At 40.3% G+C, this 27,798-nt stretch overlaps 1 protein-coding gene across 3 annotated transcripts in view; it reads right to left on the bottom strand.

The window, feature by feature from the left end:
- The window catches only part of PSD3 (pleckstrin and Sec7 domain containing 3), a 565,935-nt gene that overhangs the window by 37,182 nt on the left and 500,955 nt on the right, over nucleotides 1-27,798 (bottom strand). For all 3 annotated transcript variants that reach the window (XM_027122996.1, XM_027122997.1, XM_027122998.1), the window contains 2 exons: nucleotides 3,156-3,313; nucleotides 101-245 (listed from right to left, as the gene is read on the bottom strand). In XM_027122996.1, coding sequence (XP_026978797.1) covers nucleotides 101-245; nucleotides 3,156-3,313 — 303 coding nt within the window. The remainder of the gene's footprint in view (nucleotides 1-100; nucleotides 246-3,155; nucleotides 3,314-27,798) is intronic.

Raw genomic sequence — 27,798 nt, 5'->3', positions numbered from 1 at the left:
CTGCCCCCAAAATATGGAGTATTATTCAAATACTAATATTAAGAAGATTATTTTACAAAGTGCTTTTTTCCAAGGTCAAAGCACGATCAAAATGACTAACCTGAGACAATTTTGTAGTGGTGGCAGGCAGAAGTGGACGACTAAACTTCTTCTGAGATCCGATGGCTGCTGGAAATGGTGGTGCAGAAAATACAGCTGCAACACAATTAATTTTGTTTATCCACCCTTGCATTTCCTCTGGACTCCTATGAGAAACAGATATATTTATGTTAGGGTATTTCTGCATCTAAGTGCATCACATCTTGCCCATTTCTCATTACTGATCTAAAATGGCATATAAAATCATTTATTCTTCTTGGTACAAATAATTCCTGACAAAACTTCATTGGAGACTAACATTTTCAAAAGCAATCACCATGGTAATAAAAGGCCCTGGAACCTAGGATCATCATAGTGTAAGGCTATGATTATCCCCCAAGGATACAGAAGGAAATACAGCAAAATCACTTCACAATAAATATTTACTAAACCCCCTACTTTCTATTTGATACTAGGCTAGGTCAAAAATTAATTTAAAAATTAACTCATCTCTTCCAATCACATAATTTGATTTTAAAATGCAACTGAGTGATAAACTGATAGAGGGAATGTAAAAGGGTACATACACCCCCTTTGGAAAGTAGTTTGGACAGTTTCTTAAAAACTATAAACTATAAATTTATTATACAACTCAGCAATTCTACTTCTAGGTATACACTCAAGGGAAATAAAAACATATAGGCACTAAAAGATTTGTATGTGAATGTTCATAGCAGCACTATTTATAAGCATCAAAAAGGATAAACACTCTAAATGTCCATCAACTAGTGAATGAATAAACAAAACATGGTCTAGGGCTTCCCTGGTGGTGCAGTGGTTAAGAATCCGCCTGCCAATGCAGGGGACACGGGTTCGAGCCCTGGTCCAGGAAGATCCCACATGCCAAGGAGCAGCTAAGCCCGTGCGCCACAACTACTGAGCCCGCGCTCTAGAGCCCGTGAGCCACAACTACTGAGCCTGTGTGCCACAACTACTGAAGCCCGCGCCCCTAGAGCTGTGCTCCGCAACAAGAGAAGCCACCACGATGAGAAGCCCGTGCACTGCAACGAAGAGTAGCCCCCGCTCGCCGCAACTAGAGAAAGCCCATGTGCAGCAACGAAGACCCAACGTAACCAAAAATAAAAATAAATAAAATTAAAAACAAAACAAAAACAAAACCACGATCTATATCTGTACAGTGGAATACCACGCAGCAGCAAAGGTATGGAGTGCTGAGGCAGATTACAGCATGGATGACCCCAAAACTTCATACTGAGTTAAAGAAAAGCCCATGTATTCTGTGACTGCATTTATATGGAAAATCCAGAAAGGGCAACACAAAGAGGAAACTAGTGGTGTCTGGGCTGTGGGTGAGAATGGCACAGGGGATTGGGGTGGGGTGATGAAAGTGTTCCAAAACTGGAGTGTGTTGCACAATTCTGCAAATTTGCTAAACATCATTGTACACTTAAAAGTATGTACAGTATACTTCAGTAGGACATAAAAAAATCCACCTGAGAGGGTGTGGAAATCTCCTGATGTCGGTATCATACTTTTAACTTATATGTCATGTTTGCAGAGCCCAGCACTGACAGCACTTGTGAACTCATAAACCAATGGAAGAAATAGTCCTGAACTAGGTGAGATACCTACCATGTATATAATCAATAAAAAGATGGACAGGAAGTCAGCCCATCTAAAAATCATTTCCTGTACTGAATACGCTGAAAGCTACCACCCTAACCTGACACCACACCCAGGTGTCACCCTCATCATGCCCTGCATGCCTCTCTGACCCGTGTGCCTCTCCAACCTGTTATTTCAATCGACTGATTTCTGCATCAATCCCACTTGGAGTAATTAGCTCTCCTTAGTTACCGTATCCAGCATTTTAGACATTTAAAAACAATAATGCTGGGGAACAGAATAACGTGGGGGCCCTTTATGACTAATGGCTGTGATTACACATCCGGCTGTGGCTCCCTTGTGCTGCTAGCCATCTCCCACACCAAAAACTCCTGTGTGACTTGGGTTTCCTTACAACTTCCTCCTCACCTGATGTCAGCAATCTCATGCCTTTGCAAGCTCAGCATCCCCAAATCACCAGAGTACCTGGTTCTTGTTCTCATTTCCTCTGCTAGTCTTGCACTGTTTTGATCAGCAAGCCTGCAGATACCTGTGTTTACTCTATTGATGTCAAATTTAATGCCAGTGCCTAATGCAGCCAGTTGGTAGTGCTGTGTTGAGAGTGATTCTGAAGTCAAGCTCAGGCTGTAAAAGGCATGCCATGAATAATTAACACTGCCTGCCACGGACACTGATGCTATGTGTGCTATTAAAATTCCTGTTCTAGAGGCTCAGTTCTAAACATCCAAAGTTTCTCACTTCATAAATCCAGAATTCTCCACGTGGAGTGTTCCATTTTTAATCTAAAGGCTGTCACAGACCCCTTATTAAAATGGCACTCCATCCCATTTCCTTGCCCACAATATGATTTTATATTTTCCTTCTAGTTTAATCACAAACTATTAGGGCTCAGAAGGAGAGAGAAGGGAGAGAGCAAAATGAAAATCTACACCTCTTGAACAGCCTCTGTGTGCCAGGCACTATGTGAGGCTCTTTACATGCTTCATGTCATTTGCTTCCACAAGAACCCTGAGAAATAAACATTATTAACATTATTATTATCATTATCTACACTAGCCACCAGCTGAGGTTCAAAGAGGTTAAATTTACATGATAGGACAAACAGTCAGGAAACAGTAATCTGAATCCAGGTCTATTTTACTCACTGTGTGATAGAACTTGCATACTAACACCCTTGAGGGTATTACAGTCTAGAGGTGGTAAGTGGTTGACAAAGGGTCACAGGGCTACTTTGCAGCAAACAAAAAGCTTGCCCTAGGGTTTCTATTTCGTATTCTACTTTTCTTAGACAGTTGTCTCTCTACTGCAACCAGTTAATGACTTTGACTCCAACTCAAAAAGTTTCCCCTGCAGATCCCGATTCTATTTCTCCGTGTAAAGTGGTGCTCTGCAAACTAAATAACCAAACCAAACCAACCAGCGAAACCTACTGGGCTTGAAAAAGCAAGACCCTCCAATCGGCAGTTTTCAGTTTGAGCACATTGGGTTTCTTCTCGTAGTCCGTGGCCCGGGATGCCAGTGCGTGGTGCACACTCACAGCGTTTTTCAGGTCCTCTTCCGACAGGGCCTTTTCCGGCTTATATTCATCCTGTGGGCAGATACGAAGAAAGCAAAGACATGTTCAGACTTCATCTTCTCTTTTTAAAATCTAAGACTATAAGAAAAATTTTAGAGAATCCATGAAGGTGCATGAAAAAAGTGAAATGAACGGTGGGTAGAAACAACTCCTTGCTACTTCATAAATGTCATAAAAAATCCTGCTCTTTGAAAAGTATGCTCAGAATGAGAAAATACACATTTACCAAAGGGGCACTTTTGAAAAAGCTGGTATATAATAATTAAAGTAAAGAGCTAAGGAAGATCAAAGACAAAATATCTATCACACATGTTTTATAGTGATTTGAAATGAAGCTAGGTCTAATAGGGTGATTTGGTTTCAGGAGCTAAAGGACTTATGCAAAAGCCCCCAGGATGCATCAGCAGAACTGTACTGATGGTGAAAACCCATGCCACTGTGTTTGCCCAAAAGATACTACATTTTCCCAATACTTTCTTTTGAGGCAAATATTATTAAAAGAAAAATGAACAGTAAAATAAAACAATTTCTCCAGCTGTTCTCTGAAAGAAAAGAGGAAAATCAGTTTAATCTTAAATCAGGAGAAAGCCTAGCTCTATTATCATAAATTTGGAAAATGGGTAAAATTACATAAAAAGGAGGGTGTCATGGATAGATGCAATTTTATCTTTGGGCATGATCCAGACACAATTCATAGAATTTATAAAGGTTCTTTTGTATGGCATCCTTCCAAATGTAACTAAAAAAAAATCCCAACTAGTAGAAAAATAAGAATTTAAAACAAATGTAATATTATTATTACTATTTTATCTAGTAGTTTCCTTGGGTGCATAAGAATAAAAAAGGCCTGGAAACTAATGTCAATATAGTAGACATTACAAAGTGTTGTAGGAGATGTTTTTTAGTTTTTAGATGTTTAAGTTCCTCTCCCCGCTTCCCATATTTTATCAGACTTGATGCTAAATAAACTTGCACTTCTTCTGTAAAGAACACACACACACACACACACACACACACACACACACACAAGTCCTCACCTTCTAATTAGTACTAAAAGCCTAAAGGAAGACATTGTTTATTCTGTTATCACAGTCTGGTTTTACAAATTTTCAAAATGATAATTACACTCTCCCATACCTCCTCCTCCCTTCCCCGTGGCCCCAGCACAAATCGAGCTCTTCAGAGGTCCTCTTGCCATAGATTCAAAGTGAGTCAGAAATAAACAGCAGCTGCTGATCCTTAGTGATCACTGTCAGTGACAGTGCTGAGACAAAGGTGGGAAAACCTAAGATACTCAGTAAATGCCAACAGCAATATAAAAATTACACAATTTATTATACTAAATGATAAAATTACTACTTTAAGATTGCTACAGCTCAATTTTCTTAAGCCTCAGAGATTAGGAACTGCTGTCAACAACCAGAGAAGTATGAGGAATAAAGGAGAATTATTTTAAAATCTTAAAATAAATACAATATATTTACATGTATCTGTTCTACAATTTCCATTAATGCATAAAACTATAATCTAGCTATGTTTTGGGGTCTTGTCTTTTCTACATGGGATTTTTCTTAGTGATTTAGCATTCCAAAACTTCACAGATCTCCTTCCAGGGGAACTGTTATTAGAGCAGGAGTATCAGCTAGAGGCAGCATGACAACAAATTCCCCCCGGCCTCAGAATTAGACTGCAACAGAGCCCCGCATGGCTGGCCGTGAGCTCAGCTTACCCACTTAGCTCCAGATAGGAATCTGGGGTGGATGAATTATGGGGAATGGGGATAAGTGATCAGGGACAAAACCTTCAGAGAGTTTATACACTAAGTCCATTTCCGTACATACTGATCTCTAACACACCTGATATTTGAGTTTGCACAGAGATCAGCCTAGAAATTTGTATGCACCGTTTTTTGATATTCCAGGTCCATAATTTGGGTTTTTATCCTAATTCTTTCTCACTAGTTTCTTTTGGTTAATTTTTTGTTGTTTGAATTTAAAACGATTAGTTTTTTATTTTTCATATTTCTTCTTTAATTAAGAATTTAAGACTATAATTTTTCCTCTGAGTACAGGATACACATAGCTTGGGAATGAAGAGTATTTTTTCGTTGTTCTCTAGATGATTTGTAGTTTTATTTTTTTCTCTCTTCTTCAATCTTAGTCATGTCAAAGAATGTTTCTCAAATTTAAAGCACCTAAAGTTTTTAGTTATTTATCATTATATATTTCCAATTTTATTGGTTTGTGACCAGAGAATGTGGTCTGTAAAATGTATTTTATTTACTTAAAATTCGCTAAGGTTAATTTCTCAAGGTTTTCCAACAACTTGTTTAGTTTTTGTTATTGTTCCATGGACATAAAAAAAAAGTTATTCTCTGGGCTTCCCTGGTGGCACACTGGTTGAGAGTCCGCCTGCCAATGCAGGGGACACGGGTTTGTGCCCCGGTCTGGAAAGATCCCACATGCCGCGGAGCGGCTACACCCGTGAGCCATGGCCGCTGAGCCTGCGCGTCCGGAGCCTGTGCTCCGCGACGGGAGAGGACACAACAGTGAGAGGCCCGTGTACCGCAAAAAAAAAAAAAAAAAAAAAAAGTTATTCTCTGAGGGATAAGTGTGTATTTATATTCAAGTTTATTGATTCAGTTCCTCTATGTTCTTACAGTATTTTTCTACCATGTTCTGTGTGCTATTTATTATTTTAAAATGTTCTTCTTTATCCACGTTAGTGCTTACTTACATAAGATGGAAACTTAAAAGGCTCTCTTCTCCCACCAAATGCTCTATTTCTCTGTATCAACAAGACTTTTAAAATAGTTTCACTTCCCTCCCTACCCTTCCCATTAATCCTAAATTTTGATAAAAGTTTAGTATGTTTTATTCTGCAATCTTATTAAAATTATCTTGTATTATGTATTTTCTGTTTCAAGAAATCCTATCTTGCACTTACATTACATATTCCCTGAATCTCTCCTTATTCTTTTAGATTTAATTGTGTCCATGTTTCATTGCTCACCTACTTTCTATCTTTTCTCCATCTTGAGGTCTCTTTTCTCATCCCTTTGTTATTCTCTCTTCTTGCAAGTACTTTTCTCAGGTGGGTGATGTCCTCCAGTCCTTACTTTCAAGTGTCTCTTGCTTTCTTTCTCAGGTGGAGAACTGGGTATGGAGCTTTGGGCTGCAGTCTTTTTCCACTCAGTACTCTGCAGATGCTATTCTGTCTTCTAGCTTCCAGTTTTACTAAAGTCCAAAACCAGTCTGATTCTCTTTTGCTTTTCTTATATTTTCTGTCAGGAATCTCATAGGGTTTTATTTTTATCCTTAGAATTTAGGAATTTTTGCTCAGCCATGCCCTAACATTCTCATCTATCTGATCTGGAACTAAAAAAATCCCACCCTAGTTCTCCTTATATGATCACTCACTTGCACTGCTGACAGCTGCTAAAGACAACCAACCCAGCTATGCAGATGTGTGCCACCCAGACGTATGGTCTCCAGCTATGGCTGTACCCAGTGCCGACCGACAATGCTTTTACTCCTCTACGATAACCCCTCTGGTCCATTCTGCCAAACGTCCACCATTCTCTTCAACACTCCTATCCCACGACAAAGATGGTTAAGAGCACAGGTGCCTGGGGTTAGACCCATCTCTTCAAATGTCTAGCTCTATTATGGTACGTAACATTTCCATGACCAGAGGCAAGTTATTTAAACTCATTAAACTTCATTTTCTTTGCCTGAGGAGTAGTGATAATACTTTCCTCATAGAGCTGTAGGATGAAATTCAGTGAGATACTATTTTTCTAAAACTCTAAATAATGCTCACAGCAGACAGTGAGCACTTAGATGTTAGCTGATATAATCCCTAATAATAATTTTTAGTAGCATATAGCTTGAACTTGTATTTTATAAGGTCAAGCTTGTAAATTTCAAACTTTCTGCTTACATGCCCTGTAAACGCATATTTTGTGACCACCTTTATCCTCTTTCCTCCTTACACAGAGGAGTCCTGCTCAAGGCTAATCCTGTACTCCAGGATCAACCTCCACCAACCCTTCCTAGGATCTTATTGCGTTGGTTATTATCCTTCCACTATATTTTAAATCATTCGTTATCTACAGGCTTCTTCCCCACAGCCTATAAATACCCTCAAGGTCTCTCTATTATTTGTAAGATAACAGTCCCTCCTGAATATTGCTTTCTGCTAGCTGTCACCTCTAGCTGTCACCTCTCTTTTTCCTTTATATAAAATGAGTTAGGAGTCCACATTAACTACTTTTATACATTAATTTCCAGTTTACCCTTTAACCCACTGGAACCTGGAGTCCATTTCTACACTTCATTGAAACTGCTCTGGCAAAGGTCAGCAATGACCTCCTAACTGCAAAATTTAATAGATTCTTTTAAGTTTTCGTCTTATAGCACTAAAGGAAGTCAACAATACTCCTGAAATTCTTCCATGGCTTCTCCTTACAATTCTCTCCTGGTTTCTCCCCTATACTCTGACCATGACTCTGCTGTCTCTTCTTTAGCCTGTTTGTCAGCTGTCAGTTCTGCCACTGGCCTTCATCCTTTCTCATCCCATAAATGCGTCTTGGGATGATTACGACTACAGTTGACGCTTGAACAACGCATGGGTTGGGGCAAGTGAAGATCCACATATAACTTATAGTCTGCCTTCCATTTATGAAGTTCCTCCCTAACCTCTGTTCCTCTGTATCCACAGTTCTCCGTGAGTGAATTCAACCTCCTATGAATCATGTAGTATGTAGTACATTACTATTGAAGAATCCGCTGACAAAGTGAACCTGTGCAGCTCAAATTTGTGTTGTTCAAGGGTCAAATCTACTCTTATCAGTTGAAGTCCCACCTATATCATGATGCCTAACAAACTGCTGCAGATGAATAAGAAACCCAAGACCAATCCTTAGCTATTAATATTGGATGACTTAGACCTTTGGAGCAACTACACATATTCTTGGAGCATATTCTCTCTGCTGTTATTTTCCTTTAAAACCAAGCTTAAAGGATGACATTCTTAGACCTGTCTAAAAGTGCGAAGAATTTTAAAATGCAACATTTATTATAGCTCTAAGTAAAAGTGAACAGTAATTATCAACTTGGAAGAATTGCACCATGGTTTCTGAAGAGGACTCTAAGACAGTTTCCTAAACTCTTAAGGTACCTAATATTGGAAGGAAAATACTGCACAGGCCAAAAATGGACGATAAGATCTATTTAATTAGGATAAAACCAAAGTCTAGGAATTTCAAGTCTAACATGGGCTTCCACTCTTTTAGTTGATAGTAATATTATTTTACCATTAAAACAAAAAGGCAAAATATAAACCATACATGTTTGGCATTCTGAATTCCTACTAGAAAATGTAGCTCCAAGTCCATTAAAAAAATGAGCAAAACTCAGCGTAGATTGGAAAAATTAGAGTTGACAATTGAATAAAAAGAAAAGACTTTATCCTACGGAGTTCATTCTGACATCTTTATTTTTCACTACTTAAAATTGAAGATGGTTTAAATGACGGTATTGGGAAGGAGGAAATAAGGGATAAATTATTGTAATCAAACCATTTCAAACCTAAGACTCTTGGCTGTGCAAACTAAATGAGAAAAGAGAGCAAGGTAAATTCAATCAAGAAATTCTGTAAGAAAAGAAAATGCTCTATGACACCTAATTACTATCTATTTTCTCAAATGAAGGGTGAAAATGATGCCTAAAAACATGTTACGCTCCTCTGTGTTCACTGCAATCTACGTCTTTTTATCTAGGATGATTCATTAGAGCACTCTACCACCCTAATAAGCACCAAGAATTTGTTTTCACAATATGCTATTTATTTTAAATTCATTTAAAGCATGAAATGAAAAACTTTCTTCTTTTTCTTTAGAAGCTTGTTAATTAAATGTCTTGTGAAGTTGGATCATAACACACAGATCATCTACATATGTACAAATAATTGGTTGGCATCAAGTCTGAAAATCTGTACCCTCAGGTGAATATAAAGTCCAATTTGGAAAGTGACCAAATCTAAACTGAAATTCATCAATGTCAATTAAAAAATGCTCAGATTCCAGTTTTCAAAGTATAAGGCACAATTGCTATACCTAATTAAAACAATTTAAAACAAAGCTGAAATAGTCTTGATTTCCACTGAGCGAATATAGATGGGAAAACTGAGGACAGCCTTGAGAGGCTATGAGGATTTAATAAAAATGTCAGTAATTAAAATAAACTGGATCTTAAACTGTCCATTAATTCTTGATTTTAAAAAAGGCATTAAAAGCATTTTTCATAATTTGATGACTATCTTTTTTAAAAATTCTGAGTATTTCTGGTTAGGTATCTTTCTAAAAATTATTCAGCTTCATTTTTCTTTTACCAGGGAGCTCAGAGTGTGCTGTATTCCCATAAATCTGGGAACAAGACATAATAGGAAATCCAATGGAGGCATGTTTTAGCCCATCACTCACATAATCAGATATTTGAAAATCACTTTTTCACAGAATGTTAAAGCTGAAAGGAGCCTAAAGGATCATTTCAACTAATTTTCTCATGTTAGCTAAACAATTTTAAAGTCAGAAAAATATGTCTTATATTTCTGTAAGGAGAATTAAGAAAGAATAAGCCAGTTAAAGTCAAAGGATTATGTTTGTTTATATTAGTTTGTTCGGTTACGGTGGACATGGTGCCACTTCCATGTTGCGATGATGGGCCACATGGGCGGGTAGCGGAGGACTTTCCTTGTTAGCACGGGAACCCGTCATGGTCCACATACAGAGGGAGCACTTACGGACACAGTAGGACTTGAAGGACTTGAAATGCTTTCTCAGTCAGGCCTCAGACTTCAGTGAGACACAGGACATTTTCTAGGACAAATCTGGTGAGTGAACCAGGAAGCTAGGATCTATCTTTTTAATGATTACACAGCTGAACTGGAAGAGAATTAGGGCAGACAGACAACCATGAGTAGCCCTTAGAAAAAGACTATAGGATTCTATGACTCAGTATCTGAAGAAACGTAAGAGCTCTTAACATTTTTAAGCAGAAAAAAACATCTTATCACCCTTGCATACTTCTTCCATATTTCTAACTAACATAATGATCAGGGTTTTGATTGATAGGAGGCTATTCCTGCTTTCCTCTCAGTTTCAGGCTCACTAACGTTCTGTTAAAGCTGCACTTGGCACTGTCTGGACCACTTGAAGTGTCTGCCCAGCACTCACCCACCACCACTCAGTTCAGAGCCCTGGAGACCAAGTTAGTATCTAATTCATATGTTTCCTGCTACGACTTTCACATGATTGGTATGGGTATAATATTTACTGCAAGGAAGGGAGAGAGAGAGGGAGACAGAGAGGGAGAGAAAGGCACTGCCTAGGGACCCAAGTAGCAAACAGGAAAAGAGGTTTGAGTTCTGGACCTATCTTACCCTCGAATTACTTAGAAGAAGCCACAAAACACTGCAGCGCCTCTTCATGTGGGAACAAAACAACTCATAGGAATAAACTACTTTCTGTTTGCTAGACCCCTGAATGAGAATTGTGTTTTGTTGTTGTTGGTTGTTTTTTTTTTTTTTTGCGGTACGCGGGCCTTTCACTGTCGTGGCCTCTCCCGTCGCAGAGCACAGGCTCCGGACGCGCAGGCTCAGCGGCCATGGCTCACGGGCCCAGCCGCTCCGCGGCATGTGGGATCCTCCCGGGCCGGGGCACGAACCCATGTCCCCTGCATTGGCAGGTGGACTCTCAACCAATGCGCCACCAGGGAAGCCCGAGAATTGTGTTTTTAAACAGAAACCTTCAGAGCACAGCCTATGGGTCTTAAAATCCAGAGACCACGTGTTTCCAGCTGCAACGTTTTTTTCATGAATTGATAGTCTTAAAAAATTATGCTTATGTCCTAAATATACCTTGTATAATGGCTACATCGCTCTGCTGAACTGGGTCATTCATTTAACTTATAACTAATGAAAACTTTGATATGATCATTATTCTCCTAAGGCTTCAAAACCTAGTTAACTTTTGTTTTCTGCACTTTCCATTGTTTCGGAGAATGAGAGAGGGTCCACATGGTCTCTTCAGTGTGTGAGAGGACACAGAGCCAGCAGTTTCACAAAAGGAAATACAAATGCCCTGAGCACACAGGGAAGCTTTTTGCTATCAGGGGCCCAGGCCAGGATCAGCCAGCTCCTGGCACTTGGTATTTGACACATCAGCCCAGGCTGCCATCATCACAGTCTGGAAGGCCTGGTCTTCAGTACTTCCTTCTGCCTGGTCCAGGCTCACTCTATTGTTGCCACCTATACTTCAAACACTGCAACAAACAAATAAACAACTCCCCTTCCAATCCAAAAACCTTATAGGCAGGTGGAACAAATCTCAGTAATCGAAGGAAAGAATGGAAGATTTTGCATCGAGGACATAGAGTTCCCAGTATACTATGACAGGAAACTAAATTTTTAGCTAACAAACATTTGAAAGACATGGTAAAGGCAAATAAATTCAGGTCTGAATACCTATTTTCTAGACTCTAGAGATAAAAGACATTAGAACATTATCCAGAGCCTGGCGTGGAGAATACGATCATCAAGTAATTCACGGCCATGCACTAACCAGCCACCCGCACCCATCTCTCTTAACCATTCCATCGATCACCTGACAATTTATTTTAAGGATAACATAGTTAACTTTTGTTACAACCAGACCTGTAACAAAAATACCATCATAAAGCTTACCAAAAAATATTTTCAAGAAAAAGGCAGAGACTAGCAGTGTCAGACACAAAGCCCTTGACTGAAACCGACAGAGAATTTCTGAAGCTGTGTGACAGCAAAGGCTTATCTCAGCATTTGCCAGCAGATGACTCACTCTCGGTTAACAAAAGGATATAAAGCTGATATCTGAATGTCGACAATGATGGATCTTCACCACCAAAAATTTAATCATTTTATCATCAATCCATAGCAATTTCAAAATTTCAAAGCATATATAAACTGTGTTATATTGAAATATTAGACTCCTCTGCCACAAAGGCTTTATATTCCAATAATAATAATTAACTCTCCATCAGGTAATATATTTCCCAAGCCGGGGCTCAGGGGCACTGCAAGTACTGGAACCAAACAAGGACAGGAGTGCTTTCCTGCCCCGCTGGAAAACAGAGCCACTCACTCCACCGCAGGTGCCTCTCAGTGCCCTGCCCAAGAGAGTTCTCAGAGACTGCAGCCCACTACCCGCACAGCGGTATTCCCTTTTCACTGATGCTTTCCCAGCTCACCCATATCCTTGGTTTATATCATGTCACTAGCCATTCACTACCTAAGACTTGTCTCTCACCCACCACCGTAAGCCCAAGCTCTTTTTGGGGATAGAGACCAAGTTTATTCCTCCCAAGATGACATTTTGTAAATGGTTCTGACATTACTATTGCAATTCTCTATGGATTTCCTTTCTGCTTGAAAGTTAGAGGCAAATGTGATTAAGTGACATTCCAGAAAAGGAAATGAGGTGGTCATGAGGAAGGCTGTGTATAACCTGGAGAAGCAAAACAAGAGCTCAGGACAATATCAGAAACTGTCCAAGGGATGGAAAGAGAGAAAAGGACTTATTTTACTTGAGAGAGAAATCAATAACAGGAAAGAAAAGAGGTTCAGTAGAAATGAGATAGACACGGGGGATCCATTCTTTGCAAAAGTCACAGGAAGGGGGATATCAGGCAGGGGGTGGGGGAATGATCAGCGTGGAGCCTCCTGAAAGCAGCTGTCTGTATACTCTGCCTGTGTCTTCAACTCATTCTATCTGGCTTCCATGCCCACCACTCCACTGGAGCTGCTTTATCAATAATTTCCTGGTTGCTGAATTCCAGTGTGTCTTTCCAACTCCTATCTTACTTGACCTCTTTACAACATGGAACATTTCTGCCACCTCTTGAAGTCTGTAGCAGCTCCCCCCCGCCGGCCCCCATTGTCCCCCCGGGTCTGGTCACACTGCATTCCTCACAGGGCACATATGAAATGTCTGTGTCCCACTTGTCCTACCCTGCGTCTTCTCCTCACTCTACAGCCTCTGAGTGACATCATCTACTCTCATGTTTTTTTGATGACTCTCCAGGCTCCCTTTTCAGCTCCGGATCTGAATATCTATAATTGTTTGTTGGACATGCCCATTTATTATTCCACAGACACCTTGAATTCAACACCACAAACTGAACTGTCCAGTCAGACTGTGTTTCCCCCTTCCTGTGACCCCTACCATCGTCAAGCTAGTCTGGCCTCTCTGTCTCTGACTGACACCACCCCCAATCCATACTCCATCCTATTGCCAGACTGATCTTTCTAAAATATAAATCTGATTATGTCACACCCCGTTAAAAATGCTTGACAGTCCCACACTGCTCTCAGAGCTCAACTCCTAAGCCTGGTTTTCTGGGCTCTGCAGTCTGGTCTGGACACCCTTTATGCTCCGCTGAGCCCACAGCTCCCTGGATGTGCTATGGTCTCTCACAGCTGGGCATCCATACATGTTCCTCCCTGTCTAAATCCGCCATGTGACTTCCATTTGCCTTTTAAGTGTAGGTGTAGACATCACTTCCTTCATGAATTCTTCCATGATCTTCTCTGCTCTTCCTGAGGCTCAGCTAACTGTCCTTCCAAAGTGTTTCCAGAGCACACTTCCCTCTTGGTAGCACATACTAAATGGCATTGAAATGGCTTTTTATTTGTTGATCTCTTCAGACAGAGCATATGCTCCTTTAGGGACTATATTTTGCCTCGGTCAGATCTGCAGTGCACAGCATTCTGAAAAACTGCCAGAGTCCTAACCTAATAGATACATTCAGATAGATAATGATTTGCTTCCCATGATGGTCCTCTGTGTCAGGATGGTAGATTGTTAACCTAAGTTCAGCTGATAATAGATGCTGGGGTTACTTTTAAGTGCCAATCTGGGAATCATGAAATGATTGAAATGTTGACATTTCCTTTACCACATTTTCTGGGAACAATAAGGAAGAATATCTGAAAGTGGGTCTGGATTAGAAAATCTTAAAAGGTTAGTTACACTAATTATGGAAGGTGATTAGAGACAGCCCCATATTCCAATAGAGGAGAGGCTGCAGTCAGGAGACTGCTATCTGAGACAGGTTAACCATCAGTCCTGACCAAAGCAGGAAGCTACCTGTAGGAAAGAAGCTATTGCATACTTGCTTCATATTAGACAAAAGCTAATTGAATCTGGTTGAAGTGGTAAAAGAAACATTTCTCCAAAATCACTTGTTTTAAACTTCTAGTATTTAAGAAAGTCATAAAATAGAGCTTTAGTGTTTATACAAGAATGGTTTAATGGAAAAAATACTAGCATGGCTCCTACCACCCTTCACAATCCTGAGGAGGTTAACCAACCTCTGAGCCTCAGCTTCTTAATTTAAAAAATGGGAACTATATCCTCCTATGAAGTTGTGGAGCTCAAATATAAAAAGTATCCTAAAAACTGTATCACACTAACAAACCCATGTTATTTCTGGCTGAATGATCACTCAAGTAAGTTGGCTCAATAAGTCTGCCAGCCCCTTCCTAACTTTGTGAGGTGGGATGCTCTGATCTGGGATGATGATTCTCTTAGATATTAGATACAAAGCAATGCCCTGTAAGGATATGTGTGTGTGTGTGTGTGTGTGTGTGTGTTCAGCAGGCATGCAGCAGAGAGGGTTGTAAGCACACAGGTAGGGTTATGAACTTTAGAGGCATGAGATCTTTATTATCTCTTCAGTTTCCTAGAGCAGTCACTGAAAAGCTTTGTGTTAAGCCTCTCTGTGCCTGGGACGAGAAGAGGGAGAAGCCTGGGTGAGTGGGGACTAAGAGGACTTGGAGCACCTGCCCGGTGTAGGTTCAGCTGTGCCTGGTTTTCTTTTTGGTGACTGTATTTTTCTGGAGGTGGTGGTGGTTTTTACTATAATTCTTCACTCTTCACTCTTAATGAGGAAATACTAATTGGGTAAAAATCATTTGTCTATTTCATAATTGAGAAATCTTGATGAAAATTTTAAGTAATTGATGAGCAACTGATCATGGAATGAGACACCAAACAGTTACTCCAATGGCAGAGGGGTTTTGAGATGTGTGTGGCGTGTATGTGTTTAGAGTGAAGGGAGGGTGAGTTCCCAGCCATTACGGTATCTTTAGAAGACTGACTGGATTCCTTTAATCAGGGGAGCAGAGGTCGTGCTCCCTTCTGTCTCAGGGCAACACCGTCTCCCTCTTTTAGAAGCCAAGTTCTGGCAGCCACGATGGGTGTGGAGCAGACATGCAGCACCTGCCCGCCTGAGGAGAACAAGGGATGCAGGAGGGAGGAATCCTGGCAGCCTCTGGACAGGAATCTTCTATGCTGAGAAATTGACATGGGGTGGAAAGGCGTCAAAATCAGGATGGCGGCAGAAAGCCTGTGTGCTAGCTGGACCCGTAAGAACACGCTTGGTCCTATTATCTTTGCACCTCGGACCTGGCACAACCCCGATCCTGACCCCTGGCTGAGCAAGTCCCTGCCAGTCTGAATCAAACCTGTCTCGGGCTAGAGGAAAAGTGTGCCCTTTCTCCTTACCCATCATCCAAACAACAAAGAGTGGCAGGAGTTAAGGAGAGGAAGGGGTGACTACTGTTTTCTCTGCTTTGAGTCCCAGCAGGTTGCACGGCATTCTCAGGGCACAGAGGAAAGAGCAACACGCCCCTCCCGGGAGCACCACCAGCCAGCAGGTCCTGTGAGAGTGACTGCCCAGCGCTCGGGATGATGCTGTCTAAATCCTTTGGGGACCTGGGTGTCAGTGGGAGCAGCACCCAACTCACACTCAAAGGGTTTGAAATTCTTCTGGGGAAGAAAACTGCTTCTTTGGTGAAGTGGACAGTTTATGACATTGTGACACCATTTTTTTCATTTTCATGATACACTAGCACTTGAAACATAATTTTTCATCATGTTTCTACTGCTGGCTACCCTCCGTCCATCCTGTACTCCAAATGGAAAAAACTGTTTTGCCATTCTCTGAACATGCCAATTCCCTTAAATCTGTTATTTCCCCCTCTCCGGTTAAAATGCTTTTTATTACCTTGCCTGCCTGGCAAATGTCTGGTCACCCTTCAGGTATCAGTTCAAGGCATGTTAATTCCTTAGGTAGGCATTCTCTGACCTTTGCAAGTATGACTAGGGCCTACTCTGTAAGACTTTGCATCCCTCCTTTAGTTTATACCACCGTCTGGGGAAGGTTCAATGTACCTGTTTCCCCTCTTGCTTTGTGGGCTCCATGTGGCAGAGACTGTGTCTTAGTCATCATTGGAAGCCCAGCATTTAGCAGAGTCCTTGACGTGATAAGCTCTAAATGGCTATGTGAAGACATAATCCCCAAATTGTATAAACCCCAAATCACCCTGCAGTCATATAACTTACTTTTGGTGTAGCATCTGCCATCATGTGCTGGGAAATCAGGACTCCGGCAAGGTTAAGGATTAGCCAGCAATGGGACATTAGAGCCCTTTGTAGGATACATGCTGTATCAGTACTGAGCCTCTGATATACACTACAATCCAGAGGTAATTTAAAGGGGAAGATGTCTAAGAACCGATGCCTGCCGATTCTGGTAGGCAGCTCAGTATCCCAGAGGTCCCCTTACAGCAGTGGATATCAGACAGTGCCCCGTTAACCTTACAGTCCTTGGCATTTTCAGATGTAGGGGCCCATAGGGTCTTCATGTTTTTATTGCCTCTCTGCCTTTTTGTTTTCTTAATTTTACAAATCAGGAAGAACCTAATTAAAACACCAGGGTAGACATAGCCACAGAAGAACCTGGCCTGGTATGACGAAGCTTCTGCTGATTGATGAGCTAGTCTCTAGGATCTGTGCAAAGTTCTGGGAATAGATATTGGCTGACTGCTATGTTGAGATTTTAATCACTTGTCACATTTTTTCCAGCCCCTCCTTTTTCTTTTCTTTTAAAGAGCACTAACAACAATAACAAGGGAGGAGAGCCTGGATACAAAACCCGGCTGCCCCTGCTCAGCCTTACTCTCCATCTCAGTATGAAACAGCAAACTGAGAGATAACCCACAGCTCTACCTGCACTGTCCTAAACAAATGTATCATTTCCTTGTGTCCCATTTTTCACTTTACAAAAGGAATCTCATCCAATTTTCCCTACGTGCACATGGGCCACACTCCAGAGGTACCATAAATATGGAGGTGCAATCTAATTTTGTAGCTCTAATCCAAACTGATGCTGACACTTCAGAATTTACAAAGTCATTCCCTTGTCAACATTTACCCCATTCTCTTTTGTATCTGGATGAGTCAAATTCAATCCAATTCACTTATCTGAGGGAGAGGACAATGAGAAAGGAAAAGCAGTTGACTTGGAAACAGCATTTCTCTTTGCATCACCTCTGTCAAATGTTGAATGCAAGAGTGTTTTTCTCCCTTCCCAGGCTTACCCTGGGGTGGAGTGGGTGGAAATCCTGTCACTAGGTATTCAATGAAATGATTTTGCCAAAGACAACCATGTCCCTCATAGAGATTTTAGGGAAAATGAAAAAGTAAGCCAAGAGAATAGGATTTATGCTGGGGAAACAGCTGTGATATGTGAAGTCTAATTTCAAAGGGCTGCTCCCTGCAGAGACAAATCTAGCTGAAAGGACCAATGTAGGCCCAGCATGAATACAACATGGTGCTTTGGCAGAGGCCAAAGCAGTTGACTGATAAATTAGAAGCTGTGCTGGCTCCATAGGGAAATAAAGATAATACAAGATATCTGGCCACCGAAGAAAATGGATGATCTCCTAACATCAACAACAGTCTCCATTTCTCCAGTTGTTTGATCCTTCTAAGTAATGTGTAAATTTTAGAAGGATGGCACAGATCATTTTCTTTATAATCTTTGGGTTTCAGCTATCTCCATACATCTCTCTGCAAAGGTAATTTAGCCACAAAAAGAGCTCTAGTCCAAGGTGAAGCATCCCATACTCTAACATTCCTTACCTAATCTATTCCAAAAGGAAGAAAACAAAAGGCTTTGTTAACATTAGATATAGTTCTCAATCTAGACATTGGAAAAAAGTGCCAATAAAGAAATAGAACGAAAGAGAGTTATAATAGTGCTCCTTTTAAAGCTGCTCCGGCAGTATGTAAAATGTTGACATACGATAGTCAAGGTCCTTTTAAATATTGATCTGGGTGACTCTTAAGGAAGGGTGGTTTTAAAAAAGAATAATTCTTTCAATTTTATTACATAGGGCATTATTATAACATTTTGAAATGTTTAAAATAAAAATAAATCAAATATGTTCTTCCTCAATAATTATATTTCCATTCCAAAGCAGTTTATTATCTCAGTAGTGCAAGTGTGGACGCCATCACACAGGGGCTGCCATCTGATTCAGTATTGTTGATGTTATTTCAAATGTACTTTCTTCCCCAGAGAAACACAAGTGTGGAAAGGCAGCGTTGGAATGTGTAAAGTGTGTAAGGGCATGCGTTTGTACACTGAAAACAAAAAGCCCAAAATGAATGAGACCTTGATTCTTTAAATATGCAAATATTAGTAATTAGTGTGGCGAGGAAAGGCTGTGGTGAGACAGGTATTGTTAGAAACTGCTGTAGTGGGTGAAAGTTGGTTCAGTCTTCCCAGAAGTAATTAAGTAATAGGTCTCAATAATTTTAAACAGTTCCTACTCTGTCCCTGTGACCCATGATACTTCCAGAAATCTACCTTTAAGAAATAAACAGACATGTGTACAATATACCATTATTTATAACTGTAAAAAACTGAAATGAGGGTATGTCTGAAAATGGGAAAAGATTAAATTATGATAAATCTATTTAATGGAAAATATTGTAAGCAATTAAAATTGAATGTTTTTGTAAACCCTATTAAAAGGAAAAATTAAAACCATATGACTTATCATTTCACAGTCACCAGATACTAGACTGACCAAAAAATATACTTCTGAAGAATTTTTAATTTAAAAATGTTTATGATAATAAATAGAGTAAAAGAAAAGGAAATCATTGTCCAAGCAAATTTCAGAATCTTTTCCTAGGCGTGACGTGAGCAAGATGGCAGAACAGGAAGTCTCAGTTCTTGTTCCTACACAGGAACACCCATTTAACAAGGCTACACGGATTAAAATACCTTTACAAGAATGCCAGAATGCAGTCAAGAGCTAGCAGGACTCCAACTGAACAGAAGGCAAGAACAGCTTCACTGAAATAGATAAGATGGGTATGAGAAGAGCAACTTCACTTTAACCATGCCAGCCCCTCCCTGTGCGGGAGGGGAATGTGAAGTTTTGTAATGTAATGTCAGTGCGGGGAATGTGAAGAGTGGAGCATGCTTCCAACATCCTGGCTTTTTGCAAAGTTGTCTGAGGAATGGGTTTCTGTCTTGCTTCACTCAGACCTCGGAGTGAATCAACATAGATTGGATGCCTGGAGGCTGCTGAGACCAAGGAAAAAGGTGGGTGGCTTGCTGCAGCTGGCAGGGCTTGTCAAGATTGGGAGAAAGGTACACAACTTAAGTCTTCTCTCTTGGAGGGACAAAGAGGAGTGAAGTATGCATCTCACATTCTGGCTCATCAGAGGGCTGCCCAAGGGAAATGCTATCAGTCTCGCCTGACCTGGGGTATTGATGGGGAGCTGGCATACTCTGGATGCCTAGTTGCCACTCAGAATAAGGGAGAGCTGGGTGGCTTGCTGCTGTAGAACCAGAAAATTTGCAGTGCCACAGACAGATATCAGAAAGAAAAAATATTATGAGCTCTGGAAAAGAAACATGCAAGCCTCTCTAATTGAGAAGTTGCATGCACAGGCCCAGAGAAGTTGCACCTCTCAAAAAAAATGTTACAGAGGCCCCCAGAATCTCTAGCCAAGTAGACTGATGACGGTCTTCCACTGTACAAAAGCAGTCTGTAAACACTGAGAGGTGGCTACCCCTTAAAATGTACAGATCTCAACACAAATTTACCAGAATAAAGAAGAAACAAGTGGATGTAGCCCAATCAAAGGAACAAAATAAATCTCCAGAAACTGTCCCTAAAGAAAGAGAGGTATATGATGTATCTGACAAAGAATTAAAAATAACCATCATAAAGATTCTCAATGGGCTTAAGAAAATGATGCATGAACAAAAAGAGAATATCAACAAAGAAAAGATTTAAAAAACTAAAACAGAAATTTTGAAGCTAAAGAATACAATGACAAACTGAAAAATTCACTAGAATCATTCAACAGCACACATAAGCAGAAGAAAGAATCAGCAATGGAAGACAGGAAATTGAAATTATGCAGTCAGAGGAACAAACAGGAAAAAAGAACATAAAAGAGTAAAGAGAGCCTAAGGGACTTACAGGACACCATCAACTGGACAATATACCTATTATCAGAGTCCCAGAAGGAGAAGAGAAAACAAAGGGGCAGAAAGCTTATTGAAAGAAATAATCGCCAAATACTTTCCAAATCTAAGGAGGAAAACGGACATCCAGATCCAAGAAGTCTAGTGGTCTCAAATTAGGATACACCCCCCCAATCTACACAAAGACACATTATAATCAAATTGTCAAGTAAAAAGTGAAGACAGAATTTTGAAATCAGCAAGAGAAGAGTGATTTGTCATATTCAAGGGATTTCCTTACGATTATCATAGGACTTCTCAGCTGAAACCTTCCAGATTAGAAGAAGAGAGTGGGATGACAGATTCAGAATGCTGGCGGGTGGAGGGGGAAAGCCTGTGAACCAAGAATACTATACCCAGAAAATTACTCCTTTAAAAATGAAAGATAGATGAAGAATTTCCTAGATAAGCAAAAACTGAGGGAGTATGTTACCACTAAATCTGTCTTACAGAAAGTGTAATGAAAACAAATCAAGACTTTGAAATGAAAGGAAATGAAACAGCAACATTGGAAATATAAGAGAATGAAGACGAAATACAAATCTCACTGGGAAGGTGAATATATAGACAATACAGGATAATGAAATACTGTAGTAGCAGTCTGCAAATCACATCTAACTAGCACAAAAGTTAAAACAGAAAAGTATCAAGAACAACTGTAAGCACAAAACTTGCTATTAGATATACAATATAAAAAGAAATAAATTCTTACATCAAAATAATAAGTTATGTGTGAGGAGGGAAAAGTAAAAGTGTAGAGTTTTTGTATGTGATTAAAGTTAAATTGTTATCAGCTTAGGGCTTCCCTGGTGGCACAGTGGTTGAGAGTCCGCCTGCCGATGCAGGGGACACGGGTTTGTGCCCCAGTCTGGGAGGATCCCGCGTGCCACGGAGTGGCTGGGCCTGTGAGCCATGGCCGCTGAGCCTGCGCGTCCGGAGCCTGTGCTCCGCAACAGGAGAGGCCACAACAGTGAGAGGCCTGCGTACAGCCAAAAAAAAAAAAAAAAAATTGTTATCAGCTTAAAATGGATGATCAGAACTATAACATGTGCTATGTAAGCCTCATAGTAACCACAAAGAAAATACTGATGGATGACACACAAAAGAAGATGAGAAAGAAATCAAAATATGCTTTTACAAAATATCAACAAAACACAAAGGGAGAGAGCAACAAAGTAAAAGTGTCAAGAAAACTACAAAGGAGAAAACAATTTACAAAATGCTAAGAGTAAGTACTTCTCCATCAGTAATTACTTTAAAAAATAATTACTTTAAATGTAAATGAGTTAAACTCCCCAATCAATATATAGAGTGTCTGAATTGATAAAAAAAAAAAAACAAGACCCAACTATATGCTGTCTACAAGACTCACTTTATGTTTAAAGGCACATATAGGCTGAAAGTGAAGAAAGGGAAAAAGATATTCATGCATAATGTAACCAAAAGAGAGCTACATTTATTAGAGACAAAATTGACGTTAAGTCAAAAACTGTAAAAAAAAGACAAAGAAGAATATTACATAATGATAAAAGGATCAATTCACCAGGAAGATGTAACAATTATAAATATCTATACACCTAACATCAGAACACTCAAATATAGACAGAATTGAAGGGAGAAATTGACAGCAATACAATAATATTAGGGGATTTCACTACCATACTCTCAATAATAGCAGAAAATCCAAAGAGAAGATGAACAAGGAAACAAAGAATGTGATAAACACTGTAGACAAAATGGACCTCAAGGACATATGCAGAACATTTCATCCAGCAGTAGCAGAATACACATTCTTCTCAAGTGCACATAGAATATTCTCCAGGACAAATGACAGGTTAGGTTACAAAACAAGTCTTAACAAATTTAAGACACCTGAAATCATACCCAGTGTTTTCTAATCACAATGGGATGAAACAAGAAATTAACAGCTGAAGGAAAACTGCAGAATTACTAATATGTGAAAATTAAACAATATATTCTTGAATAATCAATGGGTCAAAAAAGAAATCATAAGGGAAATGAGAAAATATCTTGAGACAAAGGAAAATGAAAACACAACATAACAAAATATGAGATACAGTAGAAGCAAGTTTATAGATAAAAAACAAACAACCTAACTTTACACATCAAGAAATGAAAACAAACTGAGCCCAAATTAGCAGAAGGAAGGAAACATTAAGATTAGAGCAAAAAATCAGGCCACCCAGGTCCCAAAGCCAGCCACCCTGGGACCCAGCCCCACCCACCAACAGGCTGGCATTATCCCTAGGACTCCTCCAGGCCCTGCAGCCAGCTGCACTGGGACCTGGCCACACCAACCAGCAGGCTGGCAGCTATACACAAGGCAGGGCTGGACAGCCAAGCAGGCCAGGGGCAGCCCTGCCTTCCAGTTCACCCACAGTACTCGACCCTGCCACAAAAGAAGGGCCCATGCAACCTGCATTGGGGGAACTCCTAGAACACATAGCTCTGGTGACAAGAAAGGAGTGTGCTCCTGGGCCCTAAAGAACAACTCCTAAATAAGGCCACTTCTCCAAGATTAAGAAATGTAACCAACCTACCTAATGCATAGAAATAAACAAAGAATTGGGAAAAATAAGGAGACAGAGGAATATATTCCAAATGAAGGAATAAGACAAAACCCCAGAAGAAGAACTAAGCAAAGTGGAGATGACAATCTACCCAATAAAGAGTTCAAGGTAATGATCATACAGATAATCAATGAACTTGGGAGAAGAATGGATGAACACAGTAAGAAGTTTAACAAAAAGTTAGAAAATACAAAGAAGAGCCAAAGGAGCTTGAGAATTCAGTCACTGAAATAAAAAATACACTGGAAGGAATCAACAGGAAATTCAATGACACAGAGAAATGGAGACGTGAACTGGAAAATAGAGTAGTGGAAACCATTCAAGCTGAACAGAAAAAAGAATTTTTAAAAATGAAGATAGTTTCAGAGACCTCTGAGAAAACATAATGCATACTAACATTCTCATTATAGGGGTCTGAGAAGGAGAAGAGAGAGAGAAAGGGATAGAGAACTTATTTGAAGAAATGAGTGAAAACGTCCCTAAACTGGGAAAGGAAACAGACATTCAGATCCAGGAAGCACAGAAATTCACAAACAAGGTGAAACTAAAGAGGAACACACCAAGACACATTAAAATGGCAAAAATTAAAGATAAAGAGAGATTCTTAAAAGCAGAGAGATAAGCAACTAGTTATGTATCAGGGAACTCCTATAAAACTATCAGCTGATTTTACATCAGAAACTTTGCAGGCCAGAAGGGAGTGGCATGATATATTCAAAGTAATGAAAGGGGGAAGAAAAAACCCCCTACAACCAAGAATACTCTACCTGGCAAGGCTATTATTCAGATTTGAAAGAGAAATAAAGAGTTTTACAGACAAGTAAAGTTAAACAGTTCAGCACCACTAAACTGGCTTTACAAGAAATGTTAAAGAGACTTTTCTAAGCAGAAAAGAAAATCCCACAACTAGAAATATGAAATTTATGAAAGAAAAATTCAAACATTTATAAAGCTAGTAGGAAGGTTAAAAGAAAAGGTAGTAAAATCATCTATATCCACAATAAGTAGTTAAGGGATATACACATAAAAAGATGTAAAATGATGTCCAAAACATTAAATGTGGTGAGAGGGGAATAAAAGTGCAGAGTTGTTGGAATGTATTCAAACTTAAGTGATCATTAACTTAATCATACACACACACACACACACACACACACACATACACACACATTCGTTTTATATGACCCTCATGGTAACCACAAGGCAGAAATCTGTAACAGATACACACACAGAAAAGAGAAAGGAATCTAAACATAACACTAAAGGTAGTCATCAAATCACAAGGGAAGAAAGCAAAAGAAGAAAGGAACAAGAAAGAACTACAAAAACAACCAGAAAACAACTAACAAAATGGCAATAAGTATAAACCTATCAATAATTATTTAAATGGAAATAGACTAAATACTCCAATCAAAAGACACAGAGTGGCTGAATGGATTAAAAAAGAGAGAGACCCATGTATATGCTTCCTACAAGACACTCACTTCAGATCTAAAGGCACACACAGAGTTAGGTGAGGGGATGAAAAAAGGTATTCCACTCAAATGAAAATAAAAAGAAGAATGCTGGGGTAGCAGAACTTATATCAGACAAAATAGACTTTAAAACAAAGACTGTAACAAGAGACAAAGAAAGGCATTATATAATGATCAAGGGATCAATGCAACAAGAAGATATAACAATTATAAATATATATGCACCAACACAGAAGCACCTAAATATATAAAGCATATAATAATAACATAAAGGGAGAAATTGCCAGTGACACAATAAAAGTAGGAGTCTTTAACACCCCACTTACATCAATGGATAGATCATCCAGACAGAAAATAATAAGAAAACACTGGTCTTAAATGATATAAGTCCACAAGATGGACTTAAAAGATATATATAAAACATTCCATTTAAAAGCAGCAAAATACCCATTGTTTTCAAGTGCACATGAAACATTCTCTAAGACAGATCAAACATTAGGCCACAAAACAAGTCACAATAAACTTAAGTAGACTGAGGCCATATAAAGTCCTATCTTTTCACACCACAGTGGTATGTGACTAGAAATTAACTACAAGAAAAAAACTGCGAAAATAAAGAACATTTGGAGGCTAAACAATATGCTAACCAATGGGTCACTAAAGAAATCAAAGAGGAAGTAAAAAAAATACCTGGGAGGCAAATGAAAATGGAAACACAACAATCCAAAACCTATGGGACACAGGAAAAGCAGTTCTAAGGGGAAGTTTACAGCAATACAAGCCTACCTCTCAAATCTCAAAAAAAAAACCAAGAAAAATCTCAAATAAACAATCTAAGCTCATACCTAAATGAAACAGAAAAAGAAAAACAAAACCCAAAGTTAGTAGAAGGAAGTAATAAAGGTCAGAGCAGAAATAAATAATATGGAGACTTAAAAAACAATAGAAAAAAATCAATGCAACTAAGAGCTGGTTCTTTCAAAAGAAACAAAACTGATAAACCTTTAGCTAAACTAATCAAGATAAAAAGATAAAGGTCCCAGATAAATAAAATCAGAAATGAAAAAGGACAGAAATACACAGGATCATAAAGATATTATATGAAAAATTATATGTCAACAAAATGGACAACCTAGAGTAAATGGATAAATTCCTAAAAATGCAGAATCTCTCAAGACTGAATCAGCAAGAAATAGAAAACAGGAACAGACCAATTACCAGAATTGAAACTGAATTAGTAAAAACAAACAAACAAAAACCAAACCAAAACAAAAAAACTCCCAACAAACAAAAATCCCAGGACCAGATGGCTTCACAGGTGAATGCTGCCAAAGATATAAAGAAGAGTTAACACCTATCTTTCTCAACCATTACAAACAACTGAAGATGAAGGAACACTTCTGAACTCATTCTACGATGCCAGCCTCACCTGGATACCAAAACCAGACAAAGACACCACAAAAAAAGAAAACTGGGGGCGGGGGGACCTTGAAGATGGCGGAAGAGTAAGACGCGGAGATCACCTTCCTCCCCACAGATACACCAGAAATACATCTACACGTGGAACAACTCTTACAGAACACCTACTGAAGGCTGGCAGAAGACCTCAGACCTCCCAAAAGGCAAGAAACTCCCCACGTACCTGGGTAGGGCAAAAGAAAAAAAGAAAAAACAGAGACAAAAGAATAGGGACGGCACCTGCACCAGTGGGAGGGAGCTGTGAAGGAGGAAAAGTTTCCACACACTAGGAAGCCCCTTCGCGGGCGGAGACTGCGGGAGGCGGAGGGGGGAGCTTCGAAGCCGCGGAGGAGAGCACAGCAACAGGAGCGGAGGGCAAAGCGGGGAGATTCCCGCACAGAGGATCGGTGCCGACCGGCACTCACCAGCCCGAGAGGCTTGTCTGCTCACCCGCCGGGGCGGGCGGGGCTGCGAGCTGAGGCTCTGAGGCTCGGGTTTCGGTTTCGGACGGAGCGCAGGGAGAGGACTGGGGTTGGCGGCTTGAACATAGCCTGAAGGGGCTAGTGCACCACAGCTAGCCGGGAGGGAGTCCGGGGAAAAGTCTGCATCTGCCGAAGAGGCAAGAGACTTTTTCTTCCCTCTTTGTTTCCTGGTGCGCGAGGAGAGGGGTTTAAGAGCGCTGCTTAAAGGAACTCCAGAGACGGGCGTGAGCCGCGGCTAAAAGCGCGGACCCCAGAGACGGGCGCGAGCCGCGGCTAAAAGCGCGGACCCCAGAGACGGGCGGGAGACGCTAAGGCTGCTGCTGCCGCCACCAAGGGGCCTGTGTGCGAGCACAGGTCACCCTCCACACCCCTCTTCCGCGGAGCCTGTGCAGCCCGCCACTGCCAGGTTCCTGGGATCCAGGGACAACTTCCCCGGGAGAACGCATGGCGGGCCTCAGGCTGGTGCAACGTCACGCCGGCCTCTGCCGCCACAGGCCCGCCCTGCACACAGTGCCCCTCCCTCCCCCCTGGCCTGAGTGCGCCAGAGCCCCCGAATCAGCGGCTCCTTTAACCCCGTCCTGTCTGAGCAAAAAACAGATGCCCTCCAGCGACCTACACGCAGAGGCAGGGCCAAATCCAAAGCTGAGTCCCTGTGAGCTGTGAGAACAAAGAAGAGAAAGGGAAATCTCTCCCAGCAGCCTCAGAAGCAGCGGATTAAAGCTCCACAGTCAACTTGATGTACCCTGCATCTGTGGAATACCTGAATAGACGAGTCATCCCAAATTGAGGAAGTGGGCTTCGAGACCAAGATCTATGATTTTTTCCCCTTTACCTCTTTTTGTAAATGTGTATGTGTATGCTTCTGTGTGAGATCTTGTCTGTATAGTTTTGCTTCCACCATTTGTTCTAGGGTTCTATCCGTCCATGGTTTTTAAAAAAATTTTTTCTTAATTTTAATTTTAATAACTTTATTATACTTTTCTTCCTTCCTTCCTTCCTTCCTTCCTTCCTTTCTTTCTTTCTTTCTTTCTTTCTTTCTTTCTTTCTTTCTTTCTT

This window comes from Aethalodelphis obliquidens, unplaced genomic scaffold (genome assembly GCF_003676395.1).
Source record: "Aethalodelphis obliquidens isolate GAN/ISIS:26980383/991018 unplaced genomic scaffold, ASM367639v1 scaffold25, whole genome shotgun sequence".
Taxonomy (NCBI): Eukaryota; Metazoa; Chordata; class Mammalia; order Artiodactyla; family Delphinidae; genus Aethalodelphis; species Aethalodelphis obliquidens.
The sequence above is the reverse complement of the archived record's forward strand: the minus strand, read 5'-3'. Positions and strand labels throughout refer to the sequence as shown.